Consider the following 23,243-nt stretch of genomic DNA (forward strand, 5'->3'; position numbering starts at 1 on the left):
TTTCCGGGTTTTGATATTTTCAATTTTTAAAAATCCAAATTCTGAAAAAATTTTGTTGGTACATAATCATAAAAATTGTTGTACATAATTGTACATAATTAGTACATTTTAGTAGTATATACGATTTTTCGAAAATTGACATCGACCGGAAATTGACTACCTATCCAAGATATTTTCAGCCAGCTGAATCAGCTCAGGCTACTATAACCGAAGTCATTGATAATTCCGAATTACTCGATACGGATCTTAGTCGAAGCTATTTCATTGGCATAATTGTCGAATGCTTTGCTCTGTTGCGGAAAATACCAAGCAAAGCATTCGACAACAGAACAATCGTTTGGCGAAATCACAACAAAGCGCTGGAAAAGAGTACGTTGCTGTATTTAAACTGCATTCAGCTGTTGAGTCTGTCGCCAAGGTTAAGCAAGGTTTGGAAAAATTGCGTGGTGCTCTCTTTCAACGTCCACCACTAATATCGGCCGTGAAGAGACAGCTTCGTGTTCGTAGCGTCTATGATAGCAAACTTTTGGATTATGACACCGAAAGAAATATGGGCGTTTTCTGGGTTAGCTGCGAGGCTGGATCATACATTCGAACAATGTGCGTACATCTTGGACTGATTTTGGGTGAGTTTTCGAACGAATTTCTATTTTCTACCACAATAAAAAAAAAATTCCATTTACTAAAATATTATTCTGCTCCCTTTTTCTTTTCTCAGGTGTTGGTGGTCAAATGTTGGAACTTCGCCGAGTGCGTTCTGGTATCGTTTCAGAGAAGGATGGCCTAACAACTATGCATGATGTATTGGATGCCATGTATCTATATGAAAATCATAAAGATGAAAGTCTATTAAGAAGAGTTGTAATGCCACTCGAAGGTTTGCTCGTTCGTCACAAGCGTATTGTCATGAAAGACAGCTCAGTCAATGCTGTATGTTATGGTGCCAAAATTATGTTGCCTGGTGTGCTCCGGTATGAGGATGGCATTGAAATCGATGAAGAAATTGTCATTATTTCTACAAAAGGAGAAGCTATTGCATTGGGTAAGGTTTTTCTTTTCAAAACAGTATTATTTTACTATATGTCCAATGAACAAAAAAAAATAGTCATCATAAACTATAATTAGAAAATATTCAATCATTTTTAACGTTTTCATACTTATGTTTCTCCTTCGCACAGCAATCGCTCAAATGACCACAGCCACAATGTCAAGTTGTGATCATGGTGTGTGCGCAAAGATCAAGCGTGTTATCATGGATCGTGATTTGTATCCACGTAAATGGGGTCTTGGTCCGAAAGCATCACAAAAGAAATCACTTGTTGCTGCCGGTAAATTGGATAAATATGGACGTCCAAATGAAAATACACCAGCCGAATGGCTTACTGGCTATGTTGATTATAGTGCACTCAGCAATGGTGCTGTAAAAACAGAACCCGTTGACAGTACAGAAATAAAAAAAGCCGACAAAGTAAGTCAAATTTAAATTGTATTTTGAGTGGAAAAAATGCTTGATTTCATGATGAACACACCTATAGTGTTATTTAAATGAGTTGTTATGATTAATATATCGATTGGTCTTACTGATTTTACAATTTTCCAAATAACTTATTTTATCACAGTTCAAATCCAGAAATAAAAAGACTTATCACTTTTTTTCATTTTATTACTTTCAGCGTAAATTAAGCATTGGTACAAATTCGGACCCAGAAACGACACTGGACACAACGGCTGTCAGCGAATCCGATAAAGTTGAAAAGAAAAAGAAGAAGAAGCGAAAGAAGGACCTTGAGGCTGGCGAAGAAGTAGCTGAAACACCTGCCGCCGAACCAGCGGCTGAAGATGATGAAGCTTCGAAGAAAGAGAAAAAGAAGAAGAAAAAGAAAGATAAAAATAAGGAAAAAACCGATGAATAAATTTCATTTGCATTCAAATTGATTTCCTTCTTTTCAATTGTTTTATATCGGCAAGCCTTGGACGTTTCTACATTTGTATTTTTATATTTTGTACAATTTTAGAAGAACGAGTGCTTTCAATGTCATTTAAAATTGATTTTTTTTATTAACGCAAACAAAATTAAACATTTTTTTTTTGGATTTTATTTCATAAAATTCAGGCATTTATGAAAAATACCTCGGTAGTTTATTAAAAAAAAAGTATATTCGTAAAGTTTACGAACACTTATTAGTTATTAAGAGAAAATTTATTTTCACAGTAGCTTAAGTCCAAACAAAATTAGAATAAATAAACAAAAAAAAAAAATAATAAATAAAAATCTGTTTGTTTTTGTACAAAATCCAGAAATTAAACACAATGAAAATACGCCATTCTTTCTGAATATCAATACTGAATTTCATATTAACCGCTTATTGTTAAATTACGCGAATAACGCATTGTAACCATACATTTTTTGCATTGTTTTTCATAATAACAAATGTCAAAAGTCGCACAATCGAAACATACGTGTTTATTGCACAAACACAGCATTTGCTTTCGCTCTACTTACCTTATAGAAATTTCGTGAAAGTTTGTCTAATCGGATGTAATTTTAATATCTAAGCAAATACGAACCTTTTTCAAAGGTGTGGATTACATTATAATCAGGTAAATGAAAAAATGTAGAATATAAATTGCACGACACGTGTTAAAGCTATACTTTGCTCTAATAACAGAACGAAAACTTAATGTAAAACAATGAAAAGCAGTACTACAAAATTGAGCTCTATTCGTTATGGCCGACAATGCAATTTACGTAGTTTACAGCGACGATATGATAACCTCATCAAGAATTGCAGCAAATATTTGGGCGGAAAATTAACTGTTAACAATTGCATCGACATGATACTGTTTGCCAAAAAACATAAAATGGATTATCTCATTCAGTTGTCGGCTGCATTCATCGATGTGAATTTTGAAAAAGTGTTTACCTCGGACGAATTTATTGAAATGACATCGTGTGAATTGTTTGATTTGTTGCCCATGCTGATTTATGACGAAATGAAAAAAAGTGATTTGATCAATGCAATTTTATTTTGGTCAAAATATAAGCCGAAAGAACGAAAAAAACACACCCACGTTATGTTGGAGTAAGTTCGAAAGCTTGGCATGGAATTATTCTTATTATATTATCTTTTATATTCAAAAATTTTATATAAATTTGAATCTTTAAATAGGATCTTGAACCAAGGATCTCGACGTTACTGAAATTGCGCCAACCGTAAGCTAAGGGAATTCAAATGGAAAACAATAACTCCCAAATCAAACGCTCGCAAACGTGATACTCAATCATTCTTTCATTTCAAAGATAATGCTGTGAAGATTTTTATAAAACGCAATATCTTTCATTTTGACTGGTTTTAGCCAAAATCCATTTTATCATTTGTCATATTTATATCTCTAACTTTGTATGAATAATTGAATATCCATTGAGAATTCAAAATATTTTTAAAACCATTTCAGTCATAAAAATTGTTGTCTATCAGATAATCATTAGTTAGATAACAAATAATATTAACAAAATCCGATTTAAAATATTTACAATCGTATAAAAATAAAAAGAGAAACAAAATAAGGTTACATTGTCTTTCAAGTATTTCTTTGTTCATGAATTGCGTCAATCTCAAATCCCTCTCCACTAGAAGACCGAACTGTCAAAATAACCAATTTGACACATTTGAGCTAACACTTAGCTGTCATTTAGTGTGCAGTTGTATTCAAGCACGTGTAATGCGTATTTGTTATTTTATTTTACCGTAAGCACAATTTTTATACAAGAAAATGAAAAATCTTGAGCTACTTTACAGCCGAACGGCTCAATTAGACGTGAACAATGTGAATTACATGAATTTGAATACAGAAAATGCTGGCACAACATTTATTGCATCAAACGATGAATTGTTAAGTTTTGATTGGTCGAAAAAACAAATAAACGTAATAACACCGCTTCAAAATGAAATTGTTGGTTTCGAACATCTATCGCTAAACAATGAATTGTGTGTGGCAACAGCGGCTGGTGAAGTTATTGTTTATAATTTGCATCAGTCAAGTGATGAGTCGGTAACATTTTGTGAAGGTGGCTTGAAGGCGATGTCATGGTCGAATGATCAAGAGGTGGTTGTATTTGTAACACAAGCCAATTCACTTGTTGTCATGAACAGTGCATATGATCCAATTGCTGAGGTGAATCTATTGGATGAGAATTTCGGCGATGAGGCTTTTATCAATGTTGGATGGGGTAAGAAAGAAACACAATTTCATGGCACTGAAGGTAAACAAGCTGCACATAAAAAACCAGCTGAAATTGCTGTCGAAGATGTTCGCGTACTCGATCAACGTATTTCGATTGTGTGGCGTGGTGACGATGAATATTTTGCCATTAGTTTTGTCGGTAAAACGGAACGAATGTTCAAGGTATTTGACAAAGAAGGTAAATTGAAATATACCTCGGAAAAATTGGCCGGTCTTGATGCAGTCATCGATTGGAGACCAACTGGTAATTGGATTGCGATACCGCATGTTCTTCCAAATAAATACACAATTGCATTGTTTGAGAAAAATGGATTGAGACATCGAGAGATTGTGCTGCCGTTTAAAAAAGAAGAAGAGGTGGTCGAAAAATTACTCTGGAGTGGCGATTCAGACATTTTGGCCATTTACACAGAACATGCAACCGGTTCGACGATTTATTTGTACACCATTTGCAACTATCATTGGTACCAAAAACAAACATTGCATTTTAATGGTAAATGCAAAGCGATTCAATGGGATAACAATTATTTGGAAGGAAAATCATTACATGTGATCGAACAAAGTCTACAGTATTCAGTTTATCGGTGAGTTTTTGTTTGAAACAGAATTTCATTACTCATATGCATTTAATAATATGTTTTAATTTACTTTGGTAGTTGGGATCATTCAATTGTACGCTCAACTGGCTTCACAGATGATGATCAAGCTCTTGTTGCTGTTATCGATCGTAATAATCTCTTGTTAACAAACTTCCGTGGTGCTGTGATTCCTCCACCAATGTGTGGATCTACTTTGGTTCATTCATCACCTATAAATTATGCCGGATTCATACGTCAGTCAACCGATTCAAATCGATTCTTTATCGTTGACACTACGAATACATTTTCAACATTTGAATGTACATTTGAGCGTAATCCCGAGCGTAATCTTAATTTACTTGAGGGCAGCAAACTTATTCAAAGCTATAAAATCGCACAGGGCGACCATATTCCATTATTCAATCAGCATTGGACTTGGTTGAATGAATTACATGTCATATTTTGTTATACCAAAGATAACGCAACAGTTTTGTCACTTTCTGAGTTGCGTGAAGGACAAGTCAACATCGTAAGCACACAGTCAATCGATGGTATCATTGGAAACATAGTTGTATGTAACAAAAGTTCAAAAATCATTTACCAATTAACTTGTGGTAAATTTGAATCCATCGAAATTTTGGAATCAAAACTTCAGGAACCACAATTCCTGTTTGATGTGAGCAGTTTCTGTGAAAGAATCGACTGTAGCACGATACATGGTGAAATAAAAGTGATTGCATTGAAAACGCAGCAAAATCTTTATGTAGATGGAGAGAAAGTTGCTTCAGATGTTACGTCATTTTTGTTAACCGAACAGTTCCTGCTCTTTACCACGCTTGATCAATTGAAATTCATTCGATTGGATGGGAAGGATGTGATCAACGAACGTCGTATTGAACGAGGTGGTCGATTGGTGACATCGGTACCACATGATTCACGTACCGTCTTGCAAATGCCTCGTGGAAATTTGGAAACAATACAACCTCGAGTACTTTCATTAGTTATTATTGCTGAACTCCTTGATGCACATTCCTATCGCAAAGCCTTTGATTTGTTGCGTAAACAACGTATCAACTTAAATCTTTTGGCTGATCACAATCCCATTAAATTTTTGTCTCACATACCCGAATTTATTGCAGACATTGATAATATTCAATGGCTCAATCTATTTTTGTCGGATCTTTTGAACGAAGACGTCACTGTCACAATGTATGCCAGTAACTATCGACATCTCAAGAATCGAACATTTGCAACAGTATATGCATATAAAGTGGATGTCATTTGTGAACAGTTCTGTAATGTGTTTGAACAGGATTCGACGGTAAAATATTTACTTCCAATGATAACAGCACACGTTAAGCGAAAGAATCTCGAAAAAGCTTTGGAAATTCTATGGGCCGTGCGACAAATTGAACTCAATCCAGTTGATGGTCGAAAGACAACAGTTACTGCACAAGAAGCATTGAAATACTTACTGTATTTGGTCAATGTGAATGATTTGTATGATGTAGCATTGGGAATGTATGATTTTGATTTGGTACTATTTGTTGCGCAAAAATCACAAAAAGATCCAAAAGAATATTTACCATTTTTGAATGAACTGAAACAATTGGAGGAAAATTATCGCAAATATCGAATTGACAATCATCTAAAGAGATACAGTAAAGCATTGGAACATATCGTGAAATGTGGCGTTGAAAAGCTAGAAGAATGTCTGGAGTTGATTGAAAAACATAATCTCTACACACAAGCACTACGACTATTTAAACCATCTGACGAATGTTACAATGATATTGTGATTCAATATGCCGACTTTTTGCGATCGAAAGGCGCATTCTACGAAGCCACTTTGATGTACGAACGAGGAGGAGATTCGACGGCAGATTTTAAACAAGCCGTTTTATCAGCCAAACACACATTGGATTGGAAGAAATGCTTACGGTTGGCCAGAAAATCTTCGTATTCGAAGGAAGAAACGGAAAATCTGTGCAGGTAATTATGATGCAAAACTACAGCTTGGTTTTATGATAAATTATATGTTTGCTTTTAGGTCACTATTGCCAGCTCTCAAGGAGAACAATAGATTTGCTGATGCAGCTGAATTGGTGCGTTTCTTTAATCCAAATAGTATCGAATACATACAAGTTCTTTGCGATGGAAAATTTTATCAAAAAGCAATCTTGGAATCAAGTGGCTTACCCGAATCACAGGATGAATTCATTCGAAATCATTTATTTGACTTTGCACGTAAAACAATTGAAAAAATCCATGGCGATCAATTGCAATTCAGCAAATTTGTTGCTCGATTGCAAACAATTCGCAAGGAAAAAGCTGAAAAATTGTTGAATGGCGATGTAGACGATGATGACTGCGATATGTTTTCAGACACAACAAGTATGAACTCATCGCGATTTACGGGTGGTTCAAGAGGCACAGCAAAATCGTTTAGATCGAGCAGAAGCAAACGAAAGCATGAACGAAAACTACTGAGTTTGAAAGAAGGCAATCCTTTTGAAGATATTGCCTTGATCGATGTTATTTATACAATGGTTCTCAACATATTCGCACAACAACAACACATTCATGAACTCCTTAAGTCTTTGGTCGATTGTCAGTTGGATGGTATTGGCATCGAAGTCCAGAAAATATTCAATGAGCTGTTGGAAGATATTAAACGATCATTGGATGTGATTTGGTTACCTGAAATGATGGTATCTGGTGAAATAAAAGTCGAAGAATATATGGATTATGTTCGAGTTCAAAAGGAACAACACTATGCCATGATAAGTAAGCAGATTTTCTTCAATTTAATTTATTTTTGTAATTCGATTATTTATTGGAACATTTTCTTTAAATTTTATTTTTACAGAACCGCATCAAAGAGCAAAACCAATATTAACACTCATTGACTGGCAATTAGAAATTCTCAAATAAGATATGCTATTGAATGAAATTTCAAATTTGATTTATGTTCTTAAAATAAATGTTGAAAAATATTTGAATACAAAATTATTAATTTTCTTTAGCTGAATCATTGAAAAAGTCTTGTAAATTCTGGAAATTTTTTTCTAAGTTCATTACTCTTTGACACACTTCGTGGATATCACTTAGTGCTGCTTGAATAAAAGTAAGTATTGAAGAAATTGTATTTTTGTTGTCCTGAGGTGTAGTGTCTCCATCCGATGGAGATATTTTATCTGAATCTTCATTTGAGAGTTTAATTGGTGTCTCATCACCAGGCTGCAATCCAAATGCCATGGGAAAATCAATACTAGGTGGTTCGATGGCAACAGGTGACTCGATGTATCTACTGTTGGGATTCCACTGAGTTACCGGCCCGTCAAATCCACCCGAAAAATAAGTATATTGAGGCAATGAGACCACATAACATGGAAACATTATCGTTAAACCTTGGGTTAAACAAAGGAGCACAAGTAATATCAACATATTAAAAAAAAATTAAGTTAAATTAGTTCTATTTTCTTTAACAATTTAAAAAATGACGAAAAATGCTTAATGCAGCCTCAAATTCAACACCAAAAACCCATCTGACGGTGACTAAAGACGGTCTTAAATGGACAAGGTTCATCTCGTGTCATTTACATACTGCGAATATTTACACAAACATCTGCGCATTCGTTTTGTATTTATTGAATATGTTTAATACAAATAGAAAATGAACCAATATTCGTAGGACATTAATTTAAATATTACAGAAAACATTGATATTTCAGTTGTCATCAATTATTATATTTTGCAGGTGGCTTAATATTGTCTCTTTTTATACGTTATTCCCAGTACAAACAACAAATAAATACAACATCGAAAAATATGTCTCGTACTTTTTTTTGTTTCAATTTTAATTCTGAGCCGATTCAATTTTTTTTTCTCAACAATAAATCATGAATATAAATACATGAAAATTCGCAATGAAACTTCTAGAATTACATTTTAAAACTCTATTTATATGCATAGAAAAATACTTTTCAAGGTCAATGTTACCCAACGGACAAATATGTAACGTTTTTAGGACATTTTAACGTTAAAAAATGTAACGCTTTAACCCATTTTTGTGGCAATTTTCGTGTCAAATGGAAGGTAGAATATAGGCATAATGTGAACCACTTTTTCGGCTTTTTCGTGTTGCGATACACAACAACATCTTCTGTGTGTTTCGATTGTTTTTCTTTTTGTTATTATATTCTAAGAAACTGTAGCGGCAATACAATGTAAACAAATGTAAATAACATAAACTCGTTGAGTTCATAATATCGTATTCATACGATTGATTTTAAGCAAATAAAATTTGAAAAACAAACCGGAAAAAAAAAGAGGATGAAAATACAAATCTTACTCTCTTCTCTCTGTGTGTGTTTCGATTGTGCATGAATAAAAAAAAACATTGCGTAGGAATTTCAAGTGACTGTGAAATACATTTATAAATGTACCTTTTTTTTAGATTTGTTTGATTTGATTTTAGTTTCAGAAACATTTTTTTATTTTTTTTATTTCATAATTCAAATTCGAATTTCGAATTCGAAACATGTTTGAATGTGTACGACATTTGACAGTTGGTAGCTGTGTGTATTGGTGTGTATCATATCGAAGCCGATTTTTCTGATTACATTCAAAATGTGCTTCGTAAACATTGCATCGTATCAATTAATTTCTTTGAACAATGTATGAAATTATAATTCCGGCACCGAACTAAATAGGGATTTTTTCGCATCAAAATATTTTGAAGTTATTGTTAAGAATAAGGTAAGTAATTATGGTTAAGTTGCCATTGTGTTGAAAAAAAAAAAACAAAATTCAGTGATTAATAAATGGAATTCTTGTACATGAGATTCATTTTTTGTTTATCGTCATTTTAGCAACGGTTTAGTGTGTTTGGAACGTAACTGTAGAAGTCACTCGATGTCAAATGGAAAGATTCACAGTCCGTTTTGTGACAGTCTTTGTTTTCATTTCAAAATAAAAAAAAACATTTTCATCGTTTTAATCAGGACACAGCGTTATATAGTATAAGAAGTTATTCATTTGAATTGTGATATGAGTGTGTTCTCATTTTTTGTTTGTTACAAATTGTGCTTTGCTTGTAAAATGAATTCTTGAGAATTATGTGTGAGTGTTTATATTAGAGTATGAAACAATTTGTTTGTCGTCATTTTTGGCTAACATTTGTTCCAATGATTTTGTTTGTTCGATGTTAAACGGATAAATTCACTGTTGGTTTTGAGATTGTCTCTGTTGTTATTTCAAAATAAGAAAGCATTCATAAAATTGACGGTGAATATTCCAACAAAATTTTCATCTGCGGAATATTGGAAAACATTTCATCATTTGAATCAGAATACAGAGTGACATCGTTGAGGTAAGAAGTGATTAATTTGAATTGTGATATAAGTGATTGTCATTTAAATTGTGATCTCATTTTATTCGTAATCTATGCTTTTTTTGTTGCATTTTTTTTCTAAATTTGTGTCTATTTTTTATTTTCGAATAATTTGATCAGTTTTTTGAGAATGAACAGAAAAAGACATGGATGACGACGAGCTCGATGATAATCAACCAGAAGAAAGCAAATACGTTGTAATAAAATGTGGACTTCAAACAATCCTGCGACAACAACATGAACGGATTGAAAGAGTTGGAGAAGTTGTGACCAAAATGCTATTCGAGCGCAGTGTTCAAATGACAGAAGTGGCAGCATTGGCATCACTTTCTATTCTTTTTATTTTGAATGAAGCACTTGATAATGACGATCGTGCATTTTTTTTGAAACCACATCCAAGCCTGTTCATTGCCGATTGTTTCAGAGCGGTATTAAACCAACACGTTAACAATATTAATAGTCGATATCGGATATTGCCCGAGTTTCGTTTCATGGTAGAAAGAAACAGTGAAGAACAGTTCCGATGGCCAGATGATGAAAAGTTGGGAAATGGTTTAAGATATTTTTATAAACAATATATCACAAACATTCAAATCAATACCAACACATGGTGTGAAAAACGACTTGAGAATTTTTTTCGAATGCGTTGTTGGTATCGCAATCGATTCAACAATGGCTCAAGATTTGATAACATCGACATCAGAAATGCCAAAGAGTTTTCATATCGATTTAAGAATTTAACAAATGGTAATAATGGTAATAATGTGGATCCACAACGCGTTGAAAAATTCAATATTTTAATGAGAGATTTGACTGAAATTGGATGGTCGGGAACAGTGAGTATGAAATTTTTCGCAAAATATCGTTGGTTTGAATCACTGTGGTTGTTCGGTCAAATGCAACGGCAAATAGAAGTGTATCACAGTCATGCCGAACAATGGTATACCATTCATGAAATGTTTCGTAACAATCCGAACTTTCAAGAGCCAACAATCAATCGACCACCAAAAATAAGCAGTTTTGCTCTTATACCATTATGCGACTACCATTTGAAAAACGTGCGATTGGACATTAAGGACTTGTATTATAAAATTGTAAACGAGCTTGATTTGGTGCCTTCTTTTCTCAATACGTAGACCAACCGGATGAATAAGAGAAATTTAAAGTACTACACCCAAACTGATCGATCAGGTCTATGGAATATGTTGTTCGATGTCGGTAAAATAAATAAATTGGGCAAATCGAAACCATTCCATCATCAGATTTTGACCGATAGTGTTTCAATATCCATAATGTACAAGAAACCACAGCGACAACAACGACCACAGCAAACAACCCAAGCGAATCGGGGGCCGGAAAAACTCATTGGCAAGAAATACATCATTGGAATCGATCCGAATGAAAAATCGTGGTTAACTGTAGTGCGTCGCAACATTCAAAAAACACCTGATGAGCCGGCTGTTGAGGTAAGATATTTTGAAATGTAATTTGAAATGGTTTTGAATAGAAACTCATAGTTTTTTGTATCATTTTGCATTTTGAAGGAAAACATTATAATACCAAACCAGCGTTTTCATTGGGAAACTCAGCAGAAAAAACGAGACAAAGAAGCGAAAAAGTTGGCTGGATGGTTTGATATCGAAGAGAAGGAACATCTCAAAACCTACCCATATCGTCCACCATCACCACGTAATTCAACATGGAAATCATACATTGAATATCGCATTAAAATGTTACGAAAAGGAATGGCAGCTTATGCGACGCGTGAATATGCACGACTGGATTTAGACCATCACATTCGCTCGACCAGAGTAAATGATCAAATCGCCGTGCGTGTGACAAACAACAAACCGTCGTTGGTTCAATTTGGTGCTTGGGCGATGAAACCCGATCGACCGTTTGGAATAAAAAAGCGTAAAAGATGTCCGGGATCGCGTAAGTTTCGTGTGAGCATTAAGAAACTTGGACATTCAGAAGTTGAAATGCAAGATGAATGGGGAACATCACAAACATGCGCGAATTGTCAGGAACGTTTTCCAAGGCACACAAAAGATGATCGATTTAAAGTGTGCTACGATTGTAGAGCGAAAAAGATTGATGGCCTGCCAGATTCAGTCGCTGGACTGCCAGATATCATTGTGTCAACGGTCAACAGACGTGTTTTGAGAAGAAAACGTGCAATTATTAAGCGACAAATTATCGATGGCAATCGTGAGGCTGTGAACGAAAAAATTCGGACTGGGCGTTTAATCTCAAAGGTTAAAGTTACCTACAAAAATTGGCCATTAAATGTTGATGATGATGATGTTGTTCCACAAACAGTTACTTGGCACCGAGATATTGTTGCAGCAAAATGCATTATGCTCAAAGGTATGAATCAATTGGAAACAGAATATTCATTATTTAATGTATTTGCTTTAAATTACATAGGACTTTGCCGGATCTTTGATGTACCATTGCCAGTTTCATTGTTAAGACCGCCGGACTACAACAACAATGTCAACTAACAAACATCATCAATTAATCATACATTCAAAAAATTACATAAAATAAAATATTTTAATTATTATAGTTAGCTTAGCTAGACATGAACAGACTATATAAAGTCTTGTGGTCTAGTTGTACAATAGTACAACATTGTACGGAGGGGGAGTGCCCGTAGGTGAGTAAAGTTTTTAATTTAAAAAAATCATTTTATACCCAGTTCAACTGATATTAATGGTTGTCTTTCCCTTTTTCCATGTTTTCACACCTGAATGTTCCACCATGCCAAACCTATGGAAATGACTGAAACTACACACGAATCTAACCCCGAAAACGACCGTCAATATGTGCTTCATAATGGATACATTTGCCCTATCAATTGTTTGCTGGGTACACTGATAGGGATTGAATAAAATTCATATATTATAATATTTTGCAAAGGAAATGTCTCTCGGTTTTCTCATGCCAAAAAGTTCCCATTACACAATATTCTAGCGTTAAAATGAAACACACATTACTCCCAACCATCACACCAAAAGGAAGGTATGACCGGCTATTATTACTCAAGTGAGGTGCTATTTACTCTCGTCCCTTGATAGCCAATATTGATACTGTCGATTTTACTTGTTTACTAATAATAAGTATTGTGAAAATGACCTACAGGTCATATGCATTTTATTCGAACAGAGTCTAGGTGAGAGGAATTTAAAAATTATGATAAGAGCAAACATGGCATAAAACGAAGTGTATCTCATTTCGTTTTGAATAGTTATTTGCTCATCTCGGCACTGTTACAATCAAATCAAAATGAAAGAATTTTATATTTTCCTCATCTTTGCTGTTTTGGTAGCTGTTTGCTCTGTATCAGGTAATATTCATTAAACTATATCATTACAAATATAACGGAAATGTTTTATTTTAACCAAAATTAAAAAGCTACTGACGACCGATGTAATGCCCGCCAGCAAAATGGATTGTGTCAACTGAAAGAGGAGAAGTTTTTTTACAACAAAAATACCAATCGTTGTGAATCAAAAAAATTAGGCGATTGTTCTGGCGACGAAGATTTTTTCGATACTGAAAATGAGTGCAAACGGGTGTGTGGTGCACTCTAAATTTTGACATTCATTTACACGTTAGATCAATGGAAATCAATAAGATTTTTTTACTTTTTCAAAATTGTTACATCAAATAAGAGTTTTTCAAGAGTTATAACAATTTAAATAATTTAGTTTGGTTTTGAAATTGTTGAATTGTGTAAATTTAATAAAAATCCGTTTTATAAAAATTTAGATCTTTTCTTCAAAACACGAAATCGGAAAAACATGTTTATGAATTTCACTCTACTTCAATCGAGTTCAAACCGAATGCTTTAACCATTTTCCTATAACGCTTTGTTCATTGGCATAATATTTATTTAAATTCATGTTGATTATCAAACTGCCAAAAGCAAAGCAATATTGTACAATCTTTAATTTATTATCTGTAAGTGTCGTCAACAGCTGATCTTTCTTATCTATATGACTGTGGTTGATTGTTCTAATTGCTTTACTTTGACGAGATTGTAAATATATGTCGTTGAAAAATGTTCGGTCGGTTCAGTAGATTCTTTCTTTTTAAACCAAATTCATTATTAAAAATGGAAGATTTTACAAAAAATGGAAAGAAAATTCTCGGTGCAGCTCTGAATTATACGTAATTTAATTTCATTAGTTGTATAAACATTTCTAGAAAACCAATAATTATAATAATTTGAAATAAAATACATTTTATCGCTTCGATTACAGTGACATTTTGAGCAATCCAAATGTTAAAAAACCTGAAGCTCCGGTAATGTTTCTAAAGCCAATCAGCTCATATATTACTGAGGGTCAAGATATTGTTGTAAGAATGAAAGCATTATTGAATGTTTGCAATGGAATTTGATAGTTTATGACCAAATTTTAGATTCCCGAAGTGTTGACTCTAGTCAAACATGAAGTTGAGCTTGGCGTTATCATTGGCAAAAAATGTAAGGACGTATCCGTAGAGGAAGCACACCAGTACATTGGAGGATACTGTTTGGGTTTAGATCTCTCAGCCTTTTGTGAATTGGTGCGTTAAACAATTCCCGAATTATTTTGATACTCATTTAGTTCTACAAATGTGTTCGATATTGTATTTGATGTTTTTTTTTACAGAATGAAGCACGAAAAAATGGATTTCCGTGGAGCATGGGCAAAGGATTTGATACCGCCAATCCAGTGTCCAGATTCATTGCATTGAATGAAGTGAAAGACTTACATAATCTCGATTTGTATTTGAATGTAAATGGTGTTCGACGTCAAACGGGCAATACAAAAGATTTAATTTACAATTCGTTCGAACTAATCTCATACTTATCAAAATACATGACTTTGGAACCATGCGACCTTATTATGACTGGAACACCAGACGGTGCATCTCAAATTCGTGCTGGCGATGTTCTCCAAGCGGGCCTTAGTGAGTCAGGATGTGAAATTGTAAAAATGACGTTCAACGTAAAATCTTAATTTTCTTTATTTCATTTGTTTCAATTGGTTTCGCTTTGTTTAAATATAAAAACTTAAATTTGAAAATCAATGAACAGTCAACAAAATCACGTCTTAACTTCTACTGATATAAAACGACTAAAAAATATTCTAACATTTGTTACTTAAACGATTTCCAAATAAAAATTAAACAAAACCAAATCATGTTTAACTGTTTGAAATATTTTGAATGTGCAATTGCCAAACGGAGTTTATCGAAAAAGCGTTCTTCACCCTAATGCAATTGATGTTGGCAGTTAAATATGCACTTATTTCCGATTGAAATTTTTTGATACGCCCTATGTCTCCCTTGTCTGTAAATTAAAAAAAAGACATAGATACCACAAGTAGATAACTGAAGATCTGTTAAAAATTTACCCGAGTGTTGACCCTTTGATTCGCGTTGCTTCAGCTTATCAAAATATTCAATGGAGTAAGGTGATAAAATTACAATAGTTTGACGTGATTTTTCTGATCTGGTAAGATGTCACCGCCTTGCATTTCTCGCTCCAACAAGCCGATTTTTAACGATTTTGGACCGATATTCTCCAATTGTGGCATCACATCATTGGCGACAAATTTCTCATCTAACGTTGCATACCATATGAATGCGTCGTATTCTTTGTTGCAATCGACATTTTATTATTTGCCAAAAAAAAACATGTTGCTTTTTTCGAAAATAGCCAAAGCATCATCTCTTGTTGTTTCATGTAAAATGTTGTGCACAACGAAGTCAATGCAATGTAATTAGGATAATCAATATTGGTGTCTTACCTATCGGGCACAGTTGCTTTGCTTATCCGCCAAATGTTCGGCGTTAACATTTTCCATAAAATTGTTCTTGACGTAAATGTGATTTATGTTACATATGAAGAATATTTACCAATAAATTACAAATATATATATCGCAATTTCCCCCTAGGATTATAGTTCTCGGGATGTTTTTTCGAAAAAAAAAAAAAACATAAGAAGAATTGCTAATCCACCTTGTGAGAGCTACTTCACAGTAAGCAAATTGCCACATTTCATCCCATTTTTAAGCAGAGTCACTAGATCTTGATCAAACAAAAACTATTTATTTTAAGAAAAAACTCATTCAATGAAAAAAGAGTTGTCAACTCTACCATCACTTACAATGGCAAATAATGTCAAAAACTGCATGATGGCGCCATCTCTATGTGCTCATGAAAATTAGAACAAAAAGTTTGTGTAGAATGTTAATTGTTTGAAGTTTGAATACGGAATCATTTGTTGTGACGTCTGTCATTTTACGCTCGATAAAGATATACCGTGTAAATTGAACAAAAACCGATTTATTATTTGTATTTAGTGAATTTGTGATGGAAAGTAAATTGAAATTACTTTGCACAGTTTGTGTCATCGAAATTAACTGCGAGGACGTTGCATATCACATGGTTTTTCTTCACACAAAATCAGTTGACATTTTTGACTTTTTCGCACCAAAAAAAAAAATGTTTTAATTGCCTTTGGTGCTCGTTTGGATCGCGAGTTCAATGCCAAGCACATAGAGATGTCGCTCGGAACGTGAAGCTCAAAAAAAATATACAGGTGATATAGAAAGCAAGTGAGGGTAGTGTCAACTACTATGCTCAATTCAAAATAATTGCAAGTTCTTTTATTTCGGTCCTTGTTAATCTTATTTGTAAAATCATCACATTTTCATTGTAACAACGAAGAATTTTCATCACATACACGAAACGCTTTATCATCAAAATTCTAAAAAAAAATACAAGAAATTAATGTAATGGAATTTCTATTGTGTGCTACTTAAATTGTCATACCTACTTCGTGTGATAAGTTCAAACGCTTCAATCCCATTACTTAACTTACAAAATATTTTATATTCCATACAATTCACATTCAAATGTGTTTTTGAATGGTGTCGAGCTAAAAATAAATATTTCATTAATACAATAAATTTGTGAAAATGATCAAAAGCTTACATCTTCTAGTGATGTAACATTGATCCTAAAAGCAATTTCTTGTAAAGTTCTAATTTTATTCTGTTACTTCACGACAGTCTTCGGTCGGGCGGCGAATTCTTCAAAGATGTATCGTGGACTTTGAACTGTCTTCAAGTTTACGAGATCGCGACCAAGCCAAAAGTTGTTCCACCAATCACATAGAACCCGCCACTTGCGTTCTATCGTGGGTATCGCGAGACCGTGGTAGCCACGATGTACTATCCATGCGATGAAACCAACGAGCGTTAGATTACCAGATTGGAAGACACCATTGTACAAACCTAATCCAGCAACAGCACCAACGTTTTTATGAAAGTAATTTATGGGCTCTTCCCCTCGTAGTACTGCACAGATATTTTTGGCGAGCAGCTTTCCTTGTCGCACAGCATGCTGTGCATTTGGTACACAGTATCCATCGATTCCATCTCCAGAGTAATCGGGAATAGCAGAAATGTCACCAGCCGCCCAAGCACCTTCAATGAACCTTTCTGATGTGCCAACGCGTAGATCTGCTCGTGTTTGAATACGACCTCGTTTTTCAACAGGCAGATCAGCACCACGTACGACGGTTGGATTTGCCATGACACCAGCAGTCCATACGATTAGGTCACTTGCGATGACTTCACCAGTTGAAAGTTCGACATTTCCATTAACAGCACTCTTTAAATGAGTATATAGATGTACATTGGCGCCACGCTTCTCGAGATCATCAAGCACCCACTCGCTAGTTTGTAGCGAAACTTCGGGCATGATTCGGCCTGATGCCTCGATTAGATGAAAGTGTGTATCGTCAAATCTCAGTTGTGGATATTTTTCGACGATTGACGAAGCCATCGAGCGCAACTCTGCAAAAACCTATCGACAAGAAAATTCATTCGGAATTATTTAAATGAATATATAACTGCAAACGATAGCTTAATACCTCAATACCAGCAAAACCACCACCAACGACGATGACAGTCAATAAACGGTCACGCTCGGGACCAGGAGACATAGTTGCAGCTTTATCGAAGTTTGACATTAGTCGATCACGAATCGCCACGGCCTCTTCGATTGTCTTCAAACCAATTGCGTTCTCTGCTATACCAGGAATCGGAAATGTACGTGTTACAGCTCCAGCAGTGATGACTACATGATCGTATGCGAATTCATATGAATTATCAGAATCTGGCAGAGTGATCGTAGCAACTTTCTTTGCATGATTGATATTCGTGACCTTGGCCGTGATGACATTTGTCCGTTTGAGATGACGACGATGCGCGACAACAGAATGGCGAGCCTAAAATAATTAATTAGCAAACACAAGAAACACCAATAGGTAATAAACAATAAAATTGTCTAAATATTAATATTGTGTAAAATAGTATTATTGACTAAAAAGAACATTAAACATATAAACCTCGATTGAGCCGGCTGCCACTTCAGGAAGAAATGGCTGATATGTCATATATGGCACTGGATCGACTAAAGTCACGTCAGCTTCATCCTTTTGCAAGCGCTTTTCGAGCTCCCATGCGCCGTAAAAACCTGCGTAGCCTCCACCCACGATCAGAATCTTGGGCACAGTGAGAGAACTCCTTGGAGTCAAGATTGTGGGGTTCTTTGAATGCGTGTCATAGCCTCGTATGACAATTTCATTATATCTTTTGACATTTTTATTATCTTCAATATTACGTTCTATTTCATTCCATAAATATCGGCGTCCTCCTATAAATTTAAATTAATCCATTGTCCGTAAAAGTGGTCTTTAAAAAGTTACTTTCGCTTACCATTTGAGAGAAATGATTTCTGAATTGTAGACACTATTTTTCTATTTTTACTAAGTGAAAACATGTTTACACTGGTTTTTGCTGCTATTTTTTACGGCTGCAAATAAAAATGAGAATTACACGAACTTTTTACTTCTAAAAGATGTAATTAATATACACTGAACATATAACGTGAACATATAGCTTTCAATTCAAAAATTCATTTTTTTTTTCATTTTCATTCTAATTATTCAATCAAAAAGAGATATAAATTTTCAATGAAATTGTAGTTTAAAGTGCTACAACTTATAAAATTTATGTAATATATAATTTTATTAGAAAATCCAACTATATCACAAGTGCCTATCAGTAGTGATTTTTCTGGAAAAACAATAAGAGATGTGCCGTTGGTATGTTATGCAAAGTTGCAACACTTGACTACAGCTATAATTTCATTCAATGAACAAAAGTCGTATCTCTTTTCGTTTTTTTTTCAAGAAAATCTTTATTTTGTTTCATTTTTTTAAAACTTGTTTTTTCTTCTTAACCACTGAATTATTCAAAAATTTTATTTCTTTTTCTTAGTTTAAATTTCATTTGTTCTAAAGTAAAATTTTCGTCGACCTCGGATTGAAAATGTAAAAATATTATTACGTAGTTGGTAACACAAAATGCGGACAGTGAAATTTGCGATTTTCTTGCGAAAACATTTTGTACACTAACAAAATTACACTTTTTCATTGATTCAGATAATTTCGAACTGTTAAGAGTAAACAAAAGAGTTCACATCGATTTTAACTTTCAAATTATTCAATTATTTATAAAAAAAATTATCAAATTTTACAATTTCAAAGTTATATTGACTTTTCGTTTTCTTCCGTGCGAAAAGTATATTTTGTATTAAATAATTTCCATTATTAGAATTCATTTTTAAATCAATACATAACGAAATGTAGAGAAAAACTTTCTTTTACTTACTTAAAAAATATACGACTTTTTTGACCACTCGCAAAAGTGGAGTGCACACCAAGGGGCTTTTGACTGATGATTACAATGAGAAAAACTGTTCAATGTATACTCATTCCGATTTCATCATAATGTGCTCATATTTCATCATACAATGGATAAATTGAATTTTTTTTTTCAAACATCGAATATGTTGCCTAACACCAATTATTATTGCCACAGAATGATTAAATTGAATTCTTTGTGAAATACTTTTTCATATAAGTTTTCATTTTATATTGATAAAAATATAAATTTCATTTATACGTTCTTACTCAAAACAATATTTATCTATTCATTCAAAATAACACACAATGGGAGTAAACCACACCAAAGGATGTCACGGAAAATGATATGTATGTATTACGAATAGATGGCGACACTAACAAGCTTTAACACTTATTAGAAAAAGTTAAACATTTAAACAAATTGCAATAAATATTGTAATTAATATTTTTTGTATTTTGTAGGCAATTTGGGATATTGTCCATATATTTCTAAGAGATTTCAAGAATTTATTACTTTTGTTTCAAGAAAAATACGATATTTACTGTTGAACAAATTTTCCAAGTCTTTATTCAAACTCTTAAATTCTATTTCACAATATATCTTTTCCTAGTCTCTACAGTATCCGTAAGTGTGTTACGACTTAGTGTATTGACATCAGACTGACTCGAAATGCCAAGAGCACCCCGGGTTTATATAATATTACCAAGGTCTAATATATAATATTACCAGGAAAAAAAGAGAAAGAGTTGACGAGTGAACACACGTTTCGGCGAGCTCCGTCTTTATATTTGAAATCAATTAATATTACACCGATTTTAATCACTCTTTTTGCATACAAGTACAAAAATAAAGTAATCAAATTAATATTTAATTGTAAAATCAATAAATCGGTTAAATTAATGATGATAACCAAGTTTTTACGTGAAGCAGCAATTCAATCACGAATTTTTGTTGTTTTTTCAATATCACTTCAAACATAAACAAGTGAACACAGTAACAATATGTACCTATACATTTAAGCCAGTAGTGTGCGGAGGGGCGGGGGTAGAGGGGTGATTTGGATGAGAAATTTTCGCGAAAATTATTCGAATTTGCTAGGGTTTTTGATTCGAAAAGTGAAGACCTTTTTTTGGTGGTATTTCACCAGGGGGACATCTACGACAGAATTTTTTGGAATTGAATTTTAAAAAATGGGCCCAATTTGTACCATTTGGTGCCGTCGAAAAAAAATGTGTGCCCGAAGGGTTGATATGAATATGGCATGTGGTTTTCCGGGGGTAAGGGGCAGTTTTTTCAAAATTTTGATTGGGGGCGAAAAAGAAAAATCTAATGATGCCAAAACTTTGTGCCCAAGATTGGACATATTTTCCCGTCATCCCCTATCAAGAAGGGTTTCTGGACATCGACTTTTTCAGGGGTTGAAAAATTCATCCCTTTTTGAAATGTGTGCCCAAAAATGTGTGCCCAATTTGTGCTCTCGATTGGTACCTTTGGTCAGTATTTTCATTTCACCCTATAAAAGTTACTTCAATTTATTTTATTTGGGGTTAAAAAATTAACTACCCCAAATCGATAAAAAATGATTTGACAAATGATGTCAAAAATTTGTGCCCAATTTGAGCCCGCGATTAAGACCATTTTTTCAATAGTTTTGTAAAAAATTCTGTTAGTTATAACAATTTCTTTTATTTTTTATTTTTCCATTTCAACCCCTAAAAAGAAATTTCGTTTTTAAGATTGCGAAGAGAGCACTAATTCCAATTTCACCGCTATTGAGTGGCACACATTTTCTGAACGACTTTTGGATTTAGTGCTCATCCCCATCACGATTTTGAAAATTCAACCCCCACATGGCTTTGGGGCTGAAAATCAAATATACAATACTGATCAAAAATGAATAAGCAAATGTACAGTTGGGACAAATAACATCAGACTAGTAAGATAGTTATCACAGCGGACGGCAGTTCGCGCGAGTGACGAAACCACATTAGTGTGTTGAAAAGTCGAACTCGCTATATATACACGTAATTTCCAAATTCTAGCCTGGAAGGCCTTTAGCCGCGATTGGTGTATGGTTGGAACGCCCTTGGGCTATAGATCAAGAAAAAATATCAAAGTTTGAAAACGGTCCACCTGTCTTCAAAATATGGTCCTTTCAAGAAAAGGGTCAAAATTCAGTTTTATGGCTATAGATATCTATATGGCACTAAATGAGGTCGTCGACCCCTGAAACATCGTCAATCGAATTCTAGAGCTCAATACCTTTCCAACGACCCCCTAACCGTCAAAATCGATCAATCTTTTCGAAAAATTCCGCATTTTGAAAATTTCTTATGATTTTCCTATAAAAGTTATTTGGTATATCTGTCTGTGCGCAATTTTGCGTAGTTGTTTTTGATCTTTTATAAACTTTCTGTGATTAAAGTACACAAAAAACTAAGACTTTTTTGTTCCGGCACTTTTCGATATGGCCATGGCCGGCCTCTAAAAGTCACTTTTCGACTTTTTTCCCTATGGTCACCGAAGCGCCATGACTTTACACCCCCAGACATATGCATATCATTGGAAAGGTCTTGAAGTGAGCTATCGAATGGAGTCATTTGCGGTCCAAAAATTTCAAGTTGGAGTGGCCAAATTGGCCAAAAACCAAAAAGTTACCGTTTGGCCGGACACATAATGGTCATTAGCTCAAAAACTAGCATTTCATGGTCACTTGAAAATTTCACCGATTTTTAGGCCCAAGTCCAAGCTATAAAATGCCGCATAGCTTATATCCCTAAAAATTCTTGTCTTCACGATATGGCCTTTGATAGTGCGAATATGGCCAAAAATGACAAAAAATGTTACTTTTAACATTTGAAGTATTTTATGGGCCAAAATGTACTCCAATGACTCTGTAAATATGCTCTGTGACTAGCCAAACAAAATTGAATAAAATATCGACCGTTTTGGATGGCTATTCCACCAAAAATCGGCCAAATGTACCAAAATTTGAATTTTCACAAAAATGTCTAGATGTATGAAATATGAAATCTTAACAACAATTAAGGGAAGACCGTGTAAAGTGGGCATAGTTTTGTTTTTTGGCCAAAAAAATTTCAAATATAAAAATATCGAAGAATATGATATACCGTTGGAAAGGTATTGTTTTGGGCAACAACTTTGCCGAAGAAAGTAGTTTGATATAGCTTCAAACAAATTTTTTTAACGATTTTCTAGAGACATGATTTTTGGCAAAAAAAAAA

General features: G+C 34.0%; 5 protein-coding genes and 1 long non-coding RNA gene across 12 annotated transcripts in view; 4 read left to right on the plus strand and 2 right to left on the minus strand.

Annotated features, from left to right (window-relative positions):
* LOC116349444 (H/ACA ribonucleoprotein complex subunit 4) overlaps window positions 1-1,931 on the plus strand; it is a 3,565-nt gene extending 1,634 nt beyond the window's left edge. Inside the window, exons 4-7 of the mRNA XM_031780857.1 lie at window positions 419-626; window positions 719-1,042; window positions 1,179-1,468; window positions 1,674-1,931. Coding sequence (XP_031636717.1) covers window positions 419-626; window positions 719-1,042; window positions 1,179-1,468; window positions 1,674-1,913 — 1,062 coding nt within the window. The 3' untranslated portion in view covers window positions 1,914-1,931. The remainder of the gene's footprint in view (window positions 1-418; window positions 627-718; window positions 1,043-1,178; window positions 1,469-1,673) is intronic.
* Window positions 1,932-3,702: 1,771 nt separating this feature from the next.
* On the plus strand, window positions 3,703-7,854 carry LOC116349443 (putative elongator complex protein 1). Its single transcript, XM_031780856.1, has 4 exons — window positions 3,703-4,829; window positions 4,902-6,815; window positions 6,874-7,610; window positions 7,693-7,854. The coding sequence occupies exons 1-4, from the start codon at window positions 3,775-3,777 to the stop codon at window positions 7,755-7,757; spliced, it is 3,771 nt and encodes a 1,256-aa protein (XP_031636716.1). The 5' UTR covers window positions 3,703-3,774; the 3' UTR covers window positions 7,758-7,854.
* A 3,051-nt stretch (window positions 7,855-10,905) lies between these two features.
* LOC116349486 lies at window positions 10,906-13,734 on the plus strand. Of its 4 annotated transcripts, none has more exons than XM_031780959.1 (5): window positions 10,906-11,684; window positions 11,763-12,880; window positions 13,105-13,245; window positions 13,366-13,570; window positions 13,639-13,734. In XM_031780959.1, exons 1-2 carry the CDS (start codon window positions 11,364-11,366, stop codon window positions 12,723-12,725), a joined length of 1,284 nt encoding a protein of 427 aa, XP_031636819.1. In that variant the 5' UTR covers window positions 10,906-11,363; the 3' UTR covers window positions 12,726-12,880; window positions 13,105-13,245; window positions 13,366-13,570; window positions 13,639-13,734. The 4 variants fall into 4 exon arrangements, with proteins under 4 accessions (XP_031636819.1, XP_031636818.1, XP_031636820.1 ...); XM_031780961.1 differs by having other exon boundaries at window positions 10,910-11,684; window positions 11,763-12,588; window positions 12,649-12,880; window positions 13,105-13,570; XM_031780958.1 differs by having other exon boundaries at window positions 13,105-13,570.
* A 426-nt stretch (window positions 13,735-14,160) lies between these two features.
* The window catches only part of LOC116349494 (acylpyruvase FAHD1, mitochondrial), a 16,301-nt gene continuing 7,218 nt past the window's right edge, over window positions 14,161-23,243 (plus strand). The window contains exons 1-4 of one of the 2 annotated variants that reach the window (XM_031780973.1): window positions 14,161-14,397; window positions 14,490-14,586; window positions 14,650-14,796; window positions 14,883-15,260. In XM_031780973.1, the coding sequence (XP_031636833.1) occupies window positions 14,288-14,397; window positions 14,490-14,586; window positions 14,650-14,796; window positions 14,883-15,233 (705 nt within the window). In that variant the 5' untranslated portion in view covers window positions 14,161-14,287 and the 3' untranslated portion in view covers window positions 15,234-15,260. Of the gene's footprint in view, window positions 14,398-14,489; window positions 14,587-14,649; window positions 14,797-14,882; window positions 15,414-23,243 lie in introns of those variants that run through there. The other variant, XM_031780972.1, reaches the window with a different exon arrangement.
* LOC116349496 lies at window positions 15,329-16,182 on the minus strand. The gene is made up of 3 exons (XR_004201920.1): window positions 16,026-16,182; window positions 15,630-15,948; window positions 15,329-15,565 (listed from the first exon to the last, which is right to left on the minus strand). It is a non-coding gene; the product is annotated as an uncharacterized LOC116349496 (long non-coding RNA).
* The window catches only part of LOC116349492 (probable NADH dehydrogenase), a 13,591-nt gene continuing 7,095 nt past the window's right edge, over window positions 16,748-23,243 (minus strand). Inside the window, exons 1-7 of one of the 3 annotated variants that reach the window (XM_031780968.1) lie at window positions 19,963-20,157; window positions 19,006-19,102; window positions 18,636-18,943; window positions 18,159-18,515; window positions 17,216-18,091; window positions 17,058-17,159; window positions 16,748-16,988 (exon numbers count right to left, since the gene is read on the minus strand). In XM_031780968.1, coding sequence (XP_031636828.1) covers window positions 17,279-18,091; window positions 18,159-18,515; window positions 18,636-18,943; window positions 19,006-19,069 — 1,542 coding nt within the window. In that variant the 5' untranslated portion in view covers window positions 19,070-19,102; window positions 19,963-20,157 and the 3' untranslated portion in view covers window positions 16,748-16,988; window positions 17,058-17,159; window positions 17,216-17,278. Of the gene's footprint in view, window positions 16,989-17,053; window positions 17,160-17,215; window positions 18,092-18,158; window positions 18,516-18,635; window positions 18,944-19,005; window positions 19,103-19,962; window positions 20,158-23,243 lie in introns of those variants that run through there. The other 2 variants (XM_031780967.1, XM_031780969.1) reach the window with 2 other exon arrangements.

The sequence above is a fragment of the Contarinia nasturtii genome, unplaced genomic scaffold, assembly GCF_009176525.2.
Source record: "Contarinia nasturtii isolate CC-2019 unplaced genomic scaffold, AAFC_CNas_1.1 Cnas_scaffold_2864, whole genome shotgun sequence".
Lineage (NCBI taxonomy): Eukaryota > Metazoa > Arthropoda > Insecta > Diptera > Cecidomyiidae > Contarinia > Contarinia nasturtii.

What these genes read in the sequence shown, in the direction of transcription:
- LOC116349443 (XM_031780856.1), top strand. Translation starts at nt 3,775, where the DNA reads ATGAAAAATCTTGAGCTACTTTACAGCCGAACGGCTCAATTAGACGTG. An exon ending in CTACAGTATTCAGTTTATCG is followed by an intron (nt 4,830 to 4,901) that starts GTGAGTTTTTGT and finishes TTACTTTGGTAG; the next exon opens with TTGGGATCATTCAATTGTAC. An exon ending in GAAACGGAAAATCTGTGCAG is followed by an intron (nt 6,816 to 6,873) that starts GTAATTATGATG and finishes GTTTGCTTTTAG; the next exon opens with GTCACTATTGCCAGCTCTCA.
- LOC116349486 (XM_031780958.1), top strand. Translation starts at nt 11,364, where the DNA reads ATGAATAAGAGAAATTTAAAGTACTACACCCAAACTGATCGATCAGGT. An exon ending in CTGATGAGCCGGCTGTTGAG is followed by an intron (nt 11,685 to 11,762) that starts GTAAGATATTTT and finishes TGCATTTTGAAG; the next exon opens with GAAAACATTATAATACCAAA.